The sequence below is a fragment of the Pristis pectinata genome, chromosome 1 (genome assembly GCF_009764475.1).
Source record: "Pristis pectinata isolate sPriPec2 chromosome 1, sPriPec2.1.pri, whole genome shotgun sequence".
NCBI classification, from domain to species: domain Eukaryota; kingdom Metazoa; phylum Chordata; class Chondrichthyes; order Rhinopristiformes; family Pristidae; genus Pristis; species Pristis pectinata.
This window is the reverse complement of record NC_067405.1, coordinates 193,529-211,803: the sequence shown is the minus strand read 5'-3', so window position 1 is coordinate 211,803 and position 18,275 is coordinate 193,529. Positions and strand designations below refer to the sequence as shown.

At 47.0% G+C, this 18,275-nt stretch overlaps 1 protein-coding gene across 5 annotated transcripts in view; it reads right to left on the bottom strand.

The window, feature by feature from the left end:
* Positions 1 to 18,275, bottom strand: part of xrcc5 (X-ray repair complementing defective repair in Chinese hamster cells 5) — a 197,203-nt gene that overhangs the window by 90,098 nt on the left and 88,830 nt on the right. For all 5 annotated transcript variants that reach the window (XM_052025903.1, XM_052025913.1, XM_052025894.1 and 2 more), the window contains 5 exons: positions 16,689 to 16,801; positions 13,639 to 13,701; positions 8,834 to 8,971; positions 8,447 to 8,537; positions 1,727 to 1,854 (listed from right to left, as the gene is read on the bottom strand). In XM_052025903.1, the coding sequence (XP_051881863.1) occupies positions 1,727 to 1,854; positions 8,447 to 8,537; positions 8,834 to 8,971; positions 13,639 to 13,701; positions 16,689 to 16,801 (533 nt within the window). The remainder of the gene's footprint in view (positions 1 to 1,726; positions 1,855 to 8,446; positions 8,538 to 8,833; positions 8,972 to 13,638; positions 13,702 to 16,688; positions 16,802 to 18,275) is intronic.

Here is an 18,275-nt window from a genome sequence, read left to right as displayed (position 1 = left end):
GTCCAACTTCTCTTAATATCTCATTCCCTCTAATCCAGGCAGCATCCTGATAAACTTCTTCTGCACCCTTTCCAAAGCCTCCACATCCTTCCTGTAATGGGGCAACCAGAACTGCACACAGTACTCCAAATGTGGCCTAATCAATGTTTTATATAGCTGTATATAACTGCAACATAACTTCTTACTCTTACACTCAATGCCCCAACTAATGAAGCTAAGGGTGCCATATGCCTTCTTTACCACCCTATCTACTTGCATAGCCACTTTTGGTGTGAGATGGACTTGGACCCCAAGATTCCTCTGTACATCAATGCTGTTAATGGTCCTGCCATTAACTGTATACATTCCCCTTACATTTGACCTCCCGAAGTGCAACACCACCACTACCTTCTGTCTTCTTTGTGCAAGCCAATTCTGAATCCAAACCACTAAGTCACTGGGGATCCCATGCACCTTAGTCTTCTAGATCAGCTCACCATGGAGGACCTTGTCAAATGCCTTACTAAAATCAACATAGACAACATCCACTGCCCTACCCTCATCAATCATCTTCGTCATCTCCTCAGAAAACTCAATCAAGTTCGTAAGACATGACCTGCCCTGCATAAAGCCATAGTAACTGTCCCTAATCAGGCCATGTTTTTCAAAATGTGCACAAATCCCATCCCGAAGAATCCTCTCCTGCCACTGATGTGAGGCTGACTGGCCTATAATTTCCTGGACTATCCTTATTTCCCTTCTTGAACAACATAGGAACTATAAAGGAACAAAGAACAGCTAGAAATTTGCAAATGACACCACTATAGTGTCATCAAACAATGATGAGACGCAGTGGAGGAAGGAGATTAAGAGAGCCTTGTGGCATGCTGTCAAGACAACAACGTTTCCCTCAGTGTCAGCAAAAGAGCTGATCATTGACTTCAGGGAGTGGGGTGGAGTACGTGCCCCTGAATGTATGGTGCTTAGGTGGAGATGGTTGAGAGTTTCAATATCTCCTGGTCCAACCACATAGACACTGCAGTCAATAAAGCACGCCAGAGCTCCATGTCCTCAAAAGGCAAAAGAAATTCAGCATATCACTGATGACCTTCAACAATTTTTATAGATGCACCATAGAAAGTATCCCATCTGGATGCATCGCATCTTCGTAATGGCAACTGCTCTGCCAGAGACTGCAAGAAGAGAGTTAACACAACCAGGCCTTCATGGAAACCAGGCTCCCTTCCATTGACACTGATACACTTCCTACTCCGGTCATTCTCTCTTCACCCTCCCCCCCCCAACTTCCACCAGGCAGAAGATACAAAATCTAGAGACCCAATTTCAAATACCACCATAATAGCTTCTGAATTTGAATTCAGCCAATAATTTGGAATTATTAAAAAAAGTAATTAACCGCAATGACCACAAAACTACTGGATTGTTGTACAAATCTATCTGCTTCACATGTTCTTCAGGGAAGGAAATTGGCCATCTTTATTCTGAGGTCCACCAACAGTTTTTTTAAAAATCCAGATTGGTGTATAATTGACTCCAGACCGATCAATATGATTCCCTCTTAATGCCATCTGAAATTGCCTTGCAAGCCACTTAGTTCAAAGGCAGTTAGTAATGGGCAATAAATCCAGCTCACAAAAAATGAAATATAAAAAAATTGAAGTACTGTGATTTTATTAAAGTCAATTACGTTCAAGTTATGGGTATTCTGGATGACGTCATACTTTACCTGAAACAGCCTCTGAAAGTGAGGATTAGGAATTTTACTGACTTTGAAAAGATCCTCCAATTCTTCCCCATCGTCCATCACTAAGTTCATTGAGTCAATCAGAGCATCCACAGCTGATAACTGCTCCTCTGTTGGGAAAAGAATCCACAGGGGAGATAAGGAGATCTGGTTTTACGTAGGTATGTATTAGAAGCAGACCCATCAGAAATTTTCAGATAAGAACTGGATAAGTGCCTGAGAGGAAAAAAAATGTTTGGCTTTGGGAAAATAGAATCTATTAATAATGATGACATGATCCCACATGGGAAATCGGTCCAAAAGATTTGAGCCCATAGGATCCATGGCAAGTTGGCAAAATTGATCCAAAATTTGCTTGGTAATAGAAAAAAGAGGGTGATGATAGAGTGCTGTGTTTGTGATTGGAAACCTGTGACTAATGGAGTACTATAGAGATCAACGATGAGACCCTCATTGTTTGTCATACACATTTACAATTTGGATATGAATGTAGGTGGTGTGAATTAATAAGCTTGCCAAATACACAAAAATTGGAGGTGTGTGTTGATAATGAGAAGGATAGTCATAGGCTACAGAATAATATTGATCAGTTGGTGAAATGGCAAAACAATGGCAGACGAAATACAATCCTGATAAGTATGACGTAATGCACTTCAAAAAGACCATTTGCAGTCTCTTGTGTGTCCAGATTCACAAGGATGTTGCCAAGTCTGGAATATTTCAGTTATGAGGAGAGGCTGAATAGGTTACGACCGTTTTCCCTGGAGCAAAGGAGGCTGAGGGATGACCTTATAAAGGTTTGTAAAATCATGACTGTCTACCCTATCTTTGCCTCTCATAATTTTATACACCTCTATCATGTCATCCCTCAGCCTCATAAGTACCTTGCACTTTATTGTTTACCTACACTGCACTTTCTCTGTAGCTGTGACACTTTAATCTGCATTCCGTATTTTTTTACCATATACTACCTCAATACACTGTGTAATGAATTGATCTGTATGAACTGTATGCAAGACAAGCTTTTCACTGTACCTTGGTACAAGTGACAATAATAAACCACTTCCAATCCGGCCAATGAAGGTAAACATGCCGTACGCCTCCTTCACCACCCTGTCTACCTGTGTTGCCACATTCAGGGAACTAAGTACTTGTATCCCCTGGTCTTTCTGTTTCACAACATTCCCCAGGGCTCTGACAAGGATTGAGGCAGAAACCTAATTTCCAGACCCAGAAAATGTGCAGCAGCTGGTGGCCAACAAGAGAGTAAAATAAAGCTGCTCCCCAGTAATAATAAAAATAAATGTAAGATCCATTCAGATGCTGCTGCTAAGAGTCTGAGAGTATAGCTATTACGAATCAGTACATTCTGACAATCCAATTTGTTCTTACTACTGCTGCTACATACTGCACATTACAGTTCGCTTTAGCACTGTTCATCACAATGAGCAAGCACGGTAGTGTAGCAGTTAACGTAACGCTATTACAGCGCCAGCGACCTGGGTTCAATTCCGGCTGCTGTCTGTAAGGAGTTTGTACGTTCTCCCCATGTCTGTGTGGGTTTCCTCTGGGTGCTCCGGTTTCCTCCCACATTCCAAAGGTGTACGGGTTAGGAAATTGTAGGCATGCTATGTGGGCGCCGGAAGCGTGGCAACACTTGCGGGCTGCCCCCTGAACACTCTACGCAAGAGATGCATTTCACTGTGTGTTTTGATGTACATGTCACTAATAAAGAAATCTTATCATAACTTGGCATCAGACCACACAATTGTAACTTCACATCTCAGCTCAGCTCCCAATCCAGGCCCATTAATATGTGATCAGCTTATTTTCTACTGCGTTAAGTTTGCTATCATTAATTAACTTGTTAATAGAACATAGAACAGAGAAAACCTACAGTGTGGCAGCCCGCGCACACGGGACTCGAACCACCATCAGGAGCTGCGGGCAGACATGCGGTAACGCGTTTTGAACTACCCGCTCGGGGCAGACCCTCTGGGGGACAGTCGGACATCACTCCCGCCCCATGGGTAGCAGGGGCCCATGGGTAGGGAGTTTTCGCGCGTTGTGGAGAATCATTAAAGGATTTTGAGTTCAGTACTCTCTGCCTCTGTGTGTTCCTTGAGTAGCGCGTTGCGTGCGGCTACATTGGTGACCCCCACGTTCCAGACGGCATCTGGAGCCGGCGACTCAGCGACCAGCCATGAGTTCGAGCAACTTGCACAGCGCGGTCTCTCTGAAGCTCCCGACCTTCTGGGCCACTCAGCCTCATGTTTGGTTCAAGCAGGCTGAGACCCAGTTCAATATCAGAGACATTATAGCTGGCGCCACGCGGTACTACTATGTGGTCAGCGCACTCGACCAGGACACAGCAGGCTGGATCATCAACTTCCTTCACCAGCCACCAACGGAGGACAGGTACACTAAGCTTAAGGTGCTCCTGATCTGTACCTTCAGACTCTCCCGCCACAAACGAGCTGCGCGGCTCCTACACGTGGACGGTCTGAGCGACCGCATGGCATCCGGGCTCACAAATGATACGCTGGCGCTCGTGGACGGCCATAAGCCGTGCCTCTTATTTGAGCAGTTGTTCCTCGAGCAAATGCCAGAGGACATTCGCCTACACCCCGTGAGTGAGGATTTCAGCGACCCACACAGCGTCGCGGCTAAAACAGACATCCTTTGGCAGAGTAAGTGACGTGGAGCAGCCTCCATTGGCCTAGCCACGAGCGCGTGCCCCAAAGCCCAGGCCCCACAACCAAAGCCGTCAAGACCCACGGGGGAAAAGGACGAAGGTTCGGAACAATGGTGTTTCTATCACCAAAGACGGGGTTCAGGCGCATGCCGCTGTCGTCCACCATGTGCTTTTCCGGGAAAAGCTGGGGCCAGCCGTCTCTAATGGCTACGACGGCTGGCCACCGAGACAGCCTTCTGTACCTCTGGGACCGACACTCCGCATGGTGCTTCCTGGTAGACACGAGAGCCAAAGTCAGCGTACTTCCCCCTTCGAACATGGGACACTCGTAACGTGGTCCCAGGCCCCGAACTCACCGCTACAAATGGCACCAGTATTCGGACGTACGGCTCGCGAACTATCCCACTGCGTTTCGGGTCCAGCCATTTCACTTGGACTTTCATGTTGGCAGTGGTGTCACAGCCACTACTAGGGGCAGATTTCCTACGAGCCAACTGCCTCCTGGTCGACCTAAAAGGCCGGTGTTTGGTCCACGGCGAGACGTTCCAGACTTTCCAGCTAGGAGAAGCCAAGCTACCGGCCTTTCACCTGGATTCCATGACCCTCTTGGGTAACGAATTCGCCAGGGTGTTGGTGGAATTCCCCTCCATAGTCACCCCGCAGTTCTCCACAGCCAACCCCAAGCACGGCGTGCAGCACCACATCCCCACGCAAGGACCGCCACTGCACGCCTGAGCTCGCAGGCTCCCACCCGACATGCTCCACTTCGCCAAAGAGGAGTTCCATAAGATGGAAGAGATGGGAATCGTACACCGCTCAGACAGCCCGTGGGCATCCCCGCTGCACATGGTGCCCAAGTCCGCAGGAGGATGGAGGCCCTGCAGAGACTACAGAAGACTCAACGACGCCACAACCACTGACAGACACCTGGTACCCCACATCCAGGATTTCACGGTGAACCTGCACGGAGCAACCATCTTCTTGAAAATCTACCTGGTCAGGGGATACCATCAGATCCCAGTGCACCCTGACGACATGCCCAAGACAGCCCTCATCACCCCGTTCAATTTGTTTGAATTCCTGAGGATGCCTTTCAGTCTCAAGAATACAGCCCAAACTTTCCAAAGGCTCATGGACTCAGTGGGATGCGGCCTGGATTTCGTTTTCATTTACTTGGACGACATCCTGGTGGCCAGCAGTTCACACCAAGAACACACGGCACATTTGTGCCAGCCCTGCAATGCCTGAGCAGTCAATCTGGTGAAGTGCCAGTTCAGGCTGATGGAGATCGACTTCTTGGGCCACAGAGTCAACCGACATGGCGCAGTTCCCCTACCAGACAATGCCCAGGCCATCCGCCAGTTTCCCAAGCCCAGCACGGTCAAGGGCCTGCAGGAGTTCGTAGGGATGGTCAACTTTTATCATCGGTTCATGCCGGCGGCGGCATGCATCATGAGACCCTTGTTCAGCCTGGTGGCCGGCAAGGCCAAAGAGGTGGCATGGGAAGCGGAGTCCATGGGGGCGTTCGAGCAGGCCAAGGAGGCGCTGGCAAAGGCGGCCCTCCTAGTGCACCCAAGAGTTGATGTACCCACGGCACTCACAGTTGACACTTCCGACACGGCGGTTGGCAGAGTCCTGGAGCAGCTCGTCGAGGGCCAGTGGCAACCACTCGCTTTCTTCAGCCGGCACCTACGGCTACCAGAGGTGAAGTACAGTGCTTTCGACAGATAGTTGCAAGCGCTCTACCTGGCTGTCCGGCATTTCCGATACTTCCTCGAGGGAAGGGAGTTCACCGTGTATACAGACCACAAGCCCCTCACCTTCGCACTGGCCAAGGTATTGGACCCATGGTTGGCTCGGCAGCAGAGGCACCTGTCCTTTATTTCAGAATTCACCGCGGACGTCCGCCATATCACAGGGAAGAACAACGTCGTCGCCGACACACTGTCTCGCCCCAGCCTCCACTCAGCGGGCATATCGTCCTCAGGAATAGACTATGTGGCACTTGCGGAAGCACAATGGTCGGACACCGAGATCCCGGCTTACTGCACCGCCGTTTTGGGGCTCCCGTTGGAGGACGTCCCCATTGGCCCGGCAGCAGATCGACTCCTGTGCGACGTGTCTACTAGCAAACCCCGACCCATGGTACCAGCAGCCTGGAGGCGCCAGGTGTTCGACACGCTGCACGACCTGGCCCACCCGTCCATCCAGGCGTCCATCAAGCTGGTAGCGGACAGATTCGTCTGGCACGGCTTGCACAAACAGGTCGGACACTGGGCCAGGACCTGCGTACACTGCCAGACCGCCAAAGTCCAGCGGCACGTGAAGGCTCCCCTCCAGCAGTTCCAGCTGATGCACAGGAGGTTCCAACACATCCATGTGGACATCGTCGGCCCCCTGCCGGTCTCCTGGGGCGCAGGGGTATATCTTTACCATGGTAGACAGGTTCACCAGATGGCCGGAAGCCGTACCACTTGCAGACATGTCCACTAAGTCCTGCGCCAGGACGCTCATTGCAAACTGGATTGCCAGGTTCGGCCTCCCAACGGACATCACCTCCGACAGAGGGGTGAAGTTCACGTCTGGTTTGCGGACAGCACTGGCGCAGTTCCTGGGCACCCAGCTGCATCACATCACAGTGTACCATCCCCAGTCCAAAGGTTTGGTAGAGCGATTCCACCAGCATCACAAGTCAGCCTTGATGGCGCGCCTCAGGGGCCCCAACTGGACAGATGAGCTTCCCTGGGTCCTACTGGGCATACGCACAGCCCCCAAGGAGCACCTGGGCACCTCCTCAGCGGAATTGGTCTATGGCACCCCCCTGACGGTCCCAGGCGAGTTCATACCAGAGGCCTGAGGTTCGGAAGAAACTCCAGCAGCGGTACTAACGAGGCTGCGGGACAAGGTAGGGACCCTGCCACCGGTCCCGACCTCCAGGCATGGTCCCACACCATCCTTCACCCCTAAAGACCTCCGAGTCTGTGAATACGTTTTTATTCGCAGGGGCATGCACAGGTCACCTCTACAGCGGCCATACGAAGGACCCTTCAAGGTGATCCAGCACAACGGATCCACGTGTGTCGTGGAGGTGGGTGGCCGTGAAGAGACTTTTACAGTGGGCCGCCTCAAACCGGCGCACTTGGACATTGAGCAACCAGTGAGGGTACCCGCACAGCGTCGGCATGGCCGGCCAACCAGGCAAGCCACACGGACTGGGGGCTCCACTCCCCCGATGGACGTTTCTTGGGGGGGGGTGTGGCGGCCCGCACACGTGGGACTCGAACTGCCATCGGGAGCCACGGGCAGACATGCGGTAGTACGTTTTGAACTACTCGCTCGGGTCGGACCCTCCGGGGGACAGTCGGACGTCACTCCTGCCCCGCGGGTCGCAGGGGCCCATGGGTGGGGAGTTTTCGCACGCTTTGGAGAACCATTAAAGGATTTTGAGTTCAGTACTCTCTGCCTCCGTGTGTTCCTTGAGTAGCACGTTGCGTGCGGCTACAACAGCACAATTCAGGCCCTTCAGCCCACAAAGCTGTGTTGAACATGTCCTGACCTTAGAGACCAATAGCCCTCTATTTTTCTCTGCTCCATGTACCTATCCAAAAGTCTCTTAAAAGACCCTATCGTATCCGCCTCCACCACTGTTGCCGGTAGCCCATTCCACGCACTCAGGGGTGAGTAAAAATCTTACCCCTGACATCTCCCCTATACCTACTCCCCAGCACCTTAAACCTATGTCCTCTTGTGGCAACCATTTCAGCCCAAGGAAAAAGCCTCTATCTACCCGATCAATGCCTCTCATCATCTTGTACACCTCTATCAGGTCCCCCCTCATCCTCCGTCTCTCCAAGGAGAAAAGGCCGAGTTCCCTCAACCTGCTTTCATAAGGCATGCTCCGCAATCCAGGCAGCATCCTTGTTAAGTTTTATTTCAGCCCCCATTTCCAAGGTCATGTAAATCATCAAATCTTCATGTGCGAATTTCTCTCCACAATCCCCACCCACCTGAAACTGCAGCTTTCTTATTGTTCTTCAGAGAAGTGAAAGTAAATTGTCGGAGATCCTCCATGAATGGGAGTTGGACGTAGGTCAAACACTGATGGGAGAAGAGCCATGACAACACATTAGTTTGGAGTTTGCAAGTGATATAGTCTCAATTTAATTCTGTTGCAACATCAAAATGATAGATCCACAAGTGCCGGAGATATGCAGCAAACTCAGATTCAGTCTCAGGTCTGATTCCCAAATATACTGTATCTTCTTGGCAGATTTACAAAATTTCTGCTGAAGCCTTAAAAATGCTTCCACTTGCAGAAAATTTCATCATTTCCCCCTTCCCATTCAGGCCAAAGTAATATAATCGATATATCTAACAAAATCCCAGCTCATTACCTCATATTTATCTTTAATCAAAGGAAAGGCCACTCCAATTTGTGGGTTTGATCTCCGGTCGTAAACATAACGAACTATTGCCACCATTTCCAGTTCTTCCAATGAGTGAATCAGTGCAGACAAAGCCACCGCAGCATGCTGGGAAGCAAGAAAAATACTGCAGTCAACACAACAGAATTCTACAAATGCTAAATTGCTGCAATCTTTATTAAGGGAGAAGGGAAAGGCAGTTACAACAGGACAGGCAGCCTGGGATAGCAACCAGCATTGTAAGAGTCAGATTAATCAAGGAGAATGAGTATGGATTTGATAAGGGAAGGCCTTGTGTGACTAACTTAAATGAATTCTGAGCTCTGTGGCTCAGAATGGAAGGGGGGAGAAGAGGAGGGCAATAGTAACAGGGGATTTATTGGTTACAGGCACAGACACGAGATTCTGTGGGCAAGAACGAGACTCCCAGATGGTATATTGCCTCCCATATGCCAGAGCCAGAGACATCTCAGATCGAGTCCACAGAATTCTTAAGGGGGAGTGTGAGCAGCCAAAAGTCGTGTTATGCATTGGAAAAGGGATGAGGTCCTGAAGAGTGAATGCAGGAAGTTAGGAAGGAAGCTAAAAAGCAGGCAGTAATCTCTGGACTGCTGCCTGTGCCATGCACCAGTGACCATGAGAATAGGAAGATATGGCAGACAAATGAGTAGCTGAAGAGTTGGTGCAGGGGGCAGTGTTTCAGATTTGTGATCATTGGGATCTCTTCTGGGGAAGGTATGACCTGTACAAAAGGGACTGGTTGCACATGAACTCGAGGAGGACCAACATCCTTGCAGGAAGGTTTGCGAGAGCTGTTGGGGAGGACTTAAACTAGGTTGGCAGGGGGATGGGAACCAGAGTGTCCTCAGCCCTCTACTCCCTATACACTCATGACTGTGTGGTCAGATTCTGCTCTAACTCCATCTACAAGTTTGCAGATGATACCACCGTTGTCGGCCGTATCTCAGTGATGTGGTGGAGTACAGGAAGGAGACAGAGAGCTGAGTGGAATGGTGTCATGACAACAACCTTTCCCTCAGTCAACAAAACAAAAGAGCTGGTCATTGACTTCAGGAAAGGGGGCAGTGTACATGCACCTGTCTACATCGTGGTGCTGAGGTTGAGAGGGTTGAGAGCTTCAAGTTCCTGGGAGTGAACATCACCAACAGCCTGTCACGTAGAAGCCACGGCCAAGAGAGCTCACCAGTGCCTCTACTTCCTCAGAAGGCTAAAGAAATTTGGACTGTCCCCTTTGACTCTCATCAACTTTTACCGATGTACCACAGAAAGCATCCTATCTGGGTGTATCATGGCTTGGTATGGCAACAGATCTGCTCAGGACCGCAAAAAACTGCAGAGAGTTGTGGACACAGCCCAGCGCATCACGGACACCAGCCTCCCCTCCTTGGACTCTCATTGTCTTTACCTCTCATTGTCTTGGTGAAGCAGCCAGCATAATCAAAGACCCCACTCACCCAGGACATTCTCTTTTCTCTCCTCTTCCATCGGGTAGAAGATACAGGAGCCTGAGGGCACGTACCACCAGACTTAAGGACAGCTTCTACCCCACTGTGATAAGACTATTGAACAGTTCCCTTATACAATGAGATGGACTATGACTTCACGATCTACCTTGTTGTGACCTTGCACCTTATTGCACTGCACTTTCTCTGTAGCTGTGACACTTTACTCTGTACTGTTATTGTTTTTACCTGTACTACATCAATGCACTCTGTACTAACTCAATGAAACTGCACTGTGTAATGAATTGACCTGTATGATCGGTATGCAAGACAAGTTTTTCGCTGTACCTTGGTACAAGTGACAATAATACACCAATACCAATACCAGATGATGGAGCAGTGGGTATAAAGGTAGATGCAATGTGCAGAGGGACTGTGACAAAGGATAAGCAGTGGATAGGGCATAAACACAGTCAGTTGGATGGGTTGAAACATGTTCACTTTAATGTGAGAAGTATCAAGAATAAGATAATGAACTTAGAGCACCGATGAGTACATGGAATTACAATATTGTGGCCATTACAGAGACTTAGAGACTTGGCTGTCACAAGGGCAGGATTGGCTGCTTGATGTTCTGGGATTTAGATGTTTGAAAAGAGATAGGGTGGGAGGGAAAAGGGATAGGGAGGGAGATAAAGGTGTGGGGGGGGTCGGGGGGGGGGGGTTCAGGAGTGGCATTGCTAATCCCGCAGAAAGCATCTGGCCCAGATGGTGTCCTTGGCTGTGTCCTCAGATCCTGTGCAGATCAGCTGGCAGGGGTATTTGCAGACATTTTTAACCTCTCCCTGTTTCAATCTGAGGTTCCCACCTGCTTTAAGAAGGCTTCCATCATCCTAGTACCTAAAAAAACAAGGTTTCGTGCCTTAATATTCTACGTCTCTTGTCAACCACGGTTCCTTCACTCTACCATCCTTACCTTGTCTCAATGGGACAAACCTATCCAGAACCCCAAGCAAGTACTCCCAAAACAACCTTCACATTTCCACTGTGCACTTCCCATGAGCCTCCCATGAAGGACTTTATCAAATATGTAAAAATCCATGTATAAAACAATGACTTGCCCTGCACAAAGCCATGCTGATTGTCACTTAACGAAACATCGGAATCAGAATCACATTTATTATCACTCACATGACGTGAAATTTGTTGTTTTTGTGGCAGCAGTACAGTGCCAAGACAAAATCTTAAGTTACAAATAAATAGTGCAAACAAAAAGGGATAATGAGGCAGGGTTCATGGGTTGTTCAGAGATCTATGGCGGAGGGGAAGAAGCTGTTCCTGAATCGTTGAGTTTGGGTCTTCAGACTCCTGTACCTCCTTTCTAATGGTAGTAATGAGAAGAGGGTGTGTCCCAGATGGTGAGGGTCCTGGATGACAGAGGCCGCCTTCTTGAGGCACCACCTGTTGAAGATGTCCTCGATGGTGGGGACGGTTGTGTCCGTGATGGAGCTAGTCAAGTCTACAACCCTCTGCAGCCTCTTGTGATCCTGTGCATTGGAGGCCCCATACCAGGCTGTGATGCAACCAGTCAGGATCCTCTCTACCATACATCTACAGAAATTTGTAAGAGCCTTTGGTGAAATACCAATTCTCCTCAAACTCCCAATGAAGTAGAGCCACTGGCGTGCCTTCATCATGATTGCATCAATGTGTTGGTCCCAGGATATATCCTCTGAGATGTTGACGCCCAGGGACTTGAAGCTGCTCACCCTTTCCACCGCTGACTCCTCAGAGGACTGCTGTGTGTTCTCCTGACTTCCTGATAGAGGAGCCTGAGGACACATACCACCAGACTCAAGGACAGCTTCTATCCCACTGTTATAAGACTATTGAACGGTTCCCTTACACGATGTGATGGACTCTTAACCTCACAATCTACCTTGTTTTGACCTTATTGTCTACCTGCACTGCACTTCTTCTGTAGCTGTGACACTTTATTCTGTATTCTGTTATTGTTTTTACCCTGTACTACCTCAATGCACAGTGTAATGAATTGATCTGTACGAACAGTATGTAAGACAAGTTTTTCACTGTACCTCAGTACAAGTGACAATAATAAACCAATACCAATACCCTTCCTAAAGTCCACAATCAGTTCCTCAGAACATAATTTCCCTTTGATAAATCCACGCTGACTCAGCTCAATCCTCACATAATAATCATGTCAGGCTAAACTGAACAAACACTTCCAAATGCAAAGAGTAGCAAATGTTTGGAAATCTCTTCTGCAAACAGCAATTAATGCTAGGTCAGTTGATTAATTTTAAAACTGATATTTATAGATTTACCTTAACCAAAGGTTTGAAAAAACATGGGGAAAGGGAGGAGCTCAAGGGACATTGTGGTGTAGCAATTAATGCTGCTGCTGCACAGCTCCATTGACTCTGGTTTGATCCTGGGCTCGGGTGTTTTCTGTATGGATTTTGCATTTGCTCCCTGTGGCCATGTGGGTTTCCCCTGGGTGCTCCACTTTTCTCTTACATCCCAAAGACACGCTGGTAGGTTAAATAGCTGCTGTAAATGACCACAGTATAGTTAGGTGCCAGGAAAATTTGGGGCAAGTTTGTAGGAAACTGAGGAAATAAGCAAGGGAATGGTACTGATGTCAATCCTCTGAGAACCAGCACACACTAGATAGCCCAAACGGCCTTTTATGCCCTGAGAAAATGTATGATGATATGGAGGTCATAAACCAGTCATGAGCTGAGTGAATAGGTCAATGGACCTGAACAGTCTTCCCCTGTTTCTAAAGCACCCCATGTCAACCTTTCTTTCCAATATTTGTGTGTTATTCTCGGCCTTACTGCTCTCATTACATGGCATCCTCCAACTAACAATGCCAAGCTACCTTCAAGTGCTCTGAAAGCAAAAACACTGCAGATGCTGGAAATCTGAAATAGAAATGCAGAAAGCTCTGGAAATACTCAGGAGGTCAGGCAGCATCTGTGGAAAGAGAAACAGCACTAACATTTCACAGCAATGACCCCTCATCAGAATGTGCGATACTCCCTGAATCAGTTACTGGATGATTGAAAGAAAAAGTACTGCTCCTCCGGAACAGAGGTCAGGTATTTTAATCACATGAAATACACATCATAGCTCTGGGCTCAATCAGCATTACATGATCCCTAAAAATGTGTCAAAAAAATTTACAGGGTATGACTCCAAGTCCAGGAGAAATATCACAGGATGATGCCTGAGAACACAGATCGAAGTTCAACTGCTAATTGCAATGACATACATGCTCCTCACCTCATCATCTTTTGCAGCAAAGACTTTCAGCACCTGCCGTCCAACATAATAATGCCGCAAGACCTGTAAATCACAGAAAACACAGAACAGTGATATTTACCCAATTAAGGAGAAACTGAGAGATGAATTTACAAAACATACAACATCACAGACAATTAAAACCAAATCATCTTCTGCCTGGGCACAATAAAGCCTTCCAGATTTTACATCAAATTCTCTAAATATGCTCTTTCTTCCTGTCTATATCAGAACCTTTTCCACCTACCATCTTTAACGTTTCTTCTCTCTATGTAGTCTGGTTTGCTGACCGTGTTCCAGTATGCCAGAACCACAGCAACCACAAGTTACACAACCGTAGCATCTTATTCCATCTGCCACGTGTCCACTCTATTAGAGAAATTCCCTCTATCAGTTTTTATCATTATCAATTTCACCCACATTTTGCTGCTAATCAGCCTAACTTGCTTCTCTCTTTCTCTGGTCAGATGACCATAAAACATAGCGATGAAGGGTCACCCATCTGAAATATTAACTGTTTCTCTTTCCACAGATACTGCCTGACCTGGTAAGCTTTGTCAGCATTTTTCATTTTGCTTTTTTTAATTATTCTACACTCAAGGTGAGCCTGGCAGAGAAATGCCACCACCTTATCAGTAGCAACTCATTACACAGGCCTAGTGGTCAGTGTGCTGATAACAGTCTCCATTAAGCCATTTGACTTATCCTATCACATACATTCCCTTTGTTCAACACATCCCTACACCAACTTCCCTCCATTTGAACACCTGCTTGTATCTCTTTCTTTCCTAGTACAGGAAAGATTACAGATGTGAAATGTTAGCATTTTCTCTTTCCACAGATGCTATCTGACTTGCTGAGTTTTTCCAGCATTTCTGGTTTTCTTTCACATCACGGACACTTCTAAACATAACACTAATAGAAAATCAAAACCTTGCAGATGCTGAAAATCTGAAATAAAACATAGAAGAGTATAGCACAGGAACAGGCCCTTGGGCCCACAAAAGAACATAGAACACTACAGCACAGTACAGGCCCTTTGGCCCACAATGTTGTGCCAACATTTTATCCTGCTCTAAGATCTACCTAATCCTTCCATCCCACATAGCCCCCTATTTTTTTTTATCATTCATGTGTCCATCTAAGAGTCTCTTAAATGTCCCTAATGTATCTGCCCCAACAACCTCTGCCGGCAGTACATTCCACGCACCCACCACTCTCTGTGTAAAAAACTTACCCTGGACATCCCCGTTATACTGCAATCACCTTAAGTTATTTCCCCTCATGTTAACCATTTCCGCCTTGGGAAAAAGCCTCTGACCTATCCACACGATCAATGCCTCTTATCATCTTATATACCTCTACCAGGTCACCTCTCATCCTCCGTCTCTCCAAGGAGAAAAGGCCGAGTTCACTCAACCTGTTTTCATAAGGCATGCTCCGCATTTCAGGCAACATCCTTGTAAATCTCTTCTGCACCCTTTCTATGGCTTCCACATCCTTCCTGTAGTGATGTGACCAGAACTGAGCACAGTACTCCAAGTGGGGTCTGACCAGGGTCCTATATAGCTGCAACAATACCACCAGGTCATTTATAAAAATCACAAATAGTAAGGGTCTCAGTACAGATCCCTGAGGTACACCACTGGTCACCGACCTCCACTCAGAATACGACCCCTCAACAGCCACTCTTTGCCTTCTGTGGGCCAGCCAGTTCTGGATCCACACTGCAATGTCCCCTTGGATCCCATGTCTCCTCACCTTCTCCATAAGCCTCGCATGGGGTACCTTATCAAACGGCTTGCTGAAATCCATATACACTACATCTATTGCTCTCCCTTCATCTATGTGCTTAGTCACATCCTCAAAAAATTCAATCAGGCTCGTAAGGCAGGACCTGCCCTTAACAAAGCCATGCTGACTATTCTTGATGAAAGAAACATTACATCAAGCTTGGAATTCATTATGATGGGGAAGTAGGGGGATGAAGCTGATGCCTCTAACAAGGACAAATCTTTCAAGATGAAGGAGGAGTAGATCAGAAATGATAGTGAAAATTCAGCAAAGGATGGGACCGTGGGGAGAGATGGGGTTTCAGGAAAGTGAAAGGGATGAAAGATCTGGACCAAATGCAAGAGCTGTTGGAGGTTACAACCTTTGAGGTCTGAACGGAAGGAGCAAAGCCATCTATCGTAGCACTGAAAGCAGCAAAGAATAAAGAGGACTGAAGAGTAACCAATGTTGTTCCTAAATTTAAGGGAAATTGGGATAATCTAGGAAATTATAGGCTTGTGAGCTTCACATCAGTGGTATGGAAGCTATTACAGAGGATTCTTAGGGATAGGATTGAGGAACATTTGGAAGAACATGGGCTAATTAGGGACAGTCAGCATGGCTTTGTGCAGGGCAGGTCATGTCTTACAAACTTGATTGAATTTTTTGAGGAGGTGACCAAGTTGACTGATGAGCACAGGGCAGTGGATGTTGTCTATATGGACTTTTGTAAGGCATTTGACAAGGTTCCTCATAAGATATCTTTATTAGTCACATGTAAACGAAACACACAGTGAAATACATCTTTTGCATGGATTGTTCTGGGGGTAGCCCACAAATGTTGCTACGCTTCCGGCGCCAACATGGTATGCCCACAACTTCATGGCAGATTGATCAGGAAAATTGAGATGCACAGGATCCATGGTGACTTGGTAGTTTGGATTGAGAATTGGTTTGTCCACAGAAAACAAAGTGTAGTGGTAATGTTATTCTGGCTGGAGGTCTGTGACCAGTGGTGTTCATTTGGACAAAAACTTAGATGAGTTGGTTCATATGTTTGCAGACGACACAAAAATTAACAGAGATGTGGATAGTGAAGGTTGATTTACATTGAATAATGGGTGATTTTCTGTGTCCACAATGGGGACTAATAAGCTTGAGCACAGTTACTGTGGAGCAAAACTAATGTCAACTGAATAGAATATGGTCTACAGGGACTGTAAAGAACAGGCTAAACAAACATTTATATCGGCACTTACTTGTACTGACTTTGTAAATCCAAGTACACTGAAGCATTTCCCATTGGTTTTGTACTTCATCTGCTCCTGATCCACTTGTGAGAATGGGATAATGTCACTCCCATAACGGAACCCTGCAAAATAAAGAACATTCACCTGACCAATTTGATTGAATTTTTCTCGGGTAAAAAAAAATGTATTAATGAGGGCATTGAATTGATGTAGTCTACGTGAACTTTAGAAGATAGAACAAGGAAGAACACAGCACAGGAACAGACCTCTTGACATGATGCCAATTTTTACAAAAAATAACTAATATATTTGCACATGGTCTATATCCCTTCAACCCCTGTCTGTTTAAAAACCACAGAACAGTATAGCATAGGAACTGGCCCTTCAGCCCACAATGTCTGTTGCCGAAATTAAATCTCTTCTGCTTGCACATGATTTATATCCCTCCGTTGCCTGCATATTCATGTGTCTATCTAAAAGCCTCTTAAACACTACTGTCGTATCTGCTTCCACCACCACCCCGGCAGCCTGTTCTAGGCACCCACTGCTCTGTGTTTAAAAAAAAATCTCCCTTAAACTTTACCCCTCTCAGCTTAAATGCACGTGCTCTAGTATTCGACATGTCTATCCTGGGGAAAAGATTCTGACTGACTATGCCTCTCATAATTTTATATACTTCGAACATGTCACTCCTCAGCCTCCAGCCTCAGACAAAACAATCCCAAGTTTGTCCAATTTCACCTTGTAGCTCATACCCTCCAATCAGACAGACAGCCAGAATCTTATTCCCAGTAGAGAAATGTCAAATACTAGAGGGCATAGCTTCAAGGTAAGAGGGGGAAAGTTTAAAGAGGATGTGCTGGAACTTTTGAAAAACATTAGGATAGATAAGTCACCAAGGCCGGACGGGATATATCCAAGGTTATTATGGAAAGCGAGGGAAGAGATTGCTGCGCCTTTGGCGATTATCTTTGCATCCTCACTGGCCACAGGAGTAGTGCAAGATGATTGGAGAGTGGCAAATGTAGTTCCTTTGTTTAAGAAAGGGAGTAAGGATAACCCTGGGAATAACAGACAGGTGAGTCTTCCTTCAGTGGTGGGCAAATTACTGGAGAAGATTCTTAGAGACATGATTCATGGGCATTTAGAGAAGCATAGGCTGATGAGGGACAGTCAGCATGGCTTTCTGAGGGGTAGGTCATGCCTTACAAGCCTGATTGAATTCTTTGAAGATGTGACAAAGTACATTGATGAAGGTTGAACAGTGGATGTGGTGTACATGGATATTAGTCAGGCATTTGATAAGGTTCCTCATGGAAGACTCATTCATAAAGTCAGGAAGCATGGGATCCAGGGAAACTTGGTTGTGTTGATTCAGAGTTGGCTCACCCATAGAAGACAGAGGGTAGTGGTAGATGGAGCATATTCTGGCTGGAGGTCGGTGACCAGTGGTGTTCCCCAGGGAGCTGTTCTGGGACCCCCTGCTCTTTGTGATTTTGTTTTATATATACGAATGACTTGGATGAGGATGTGGAAGGGTGGGTTAGTAAGTTTGCTGATGACATGAAGGTTGGTGGTATTGTGGAGAGTGTCGAA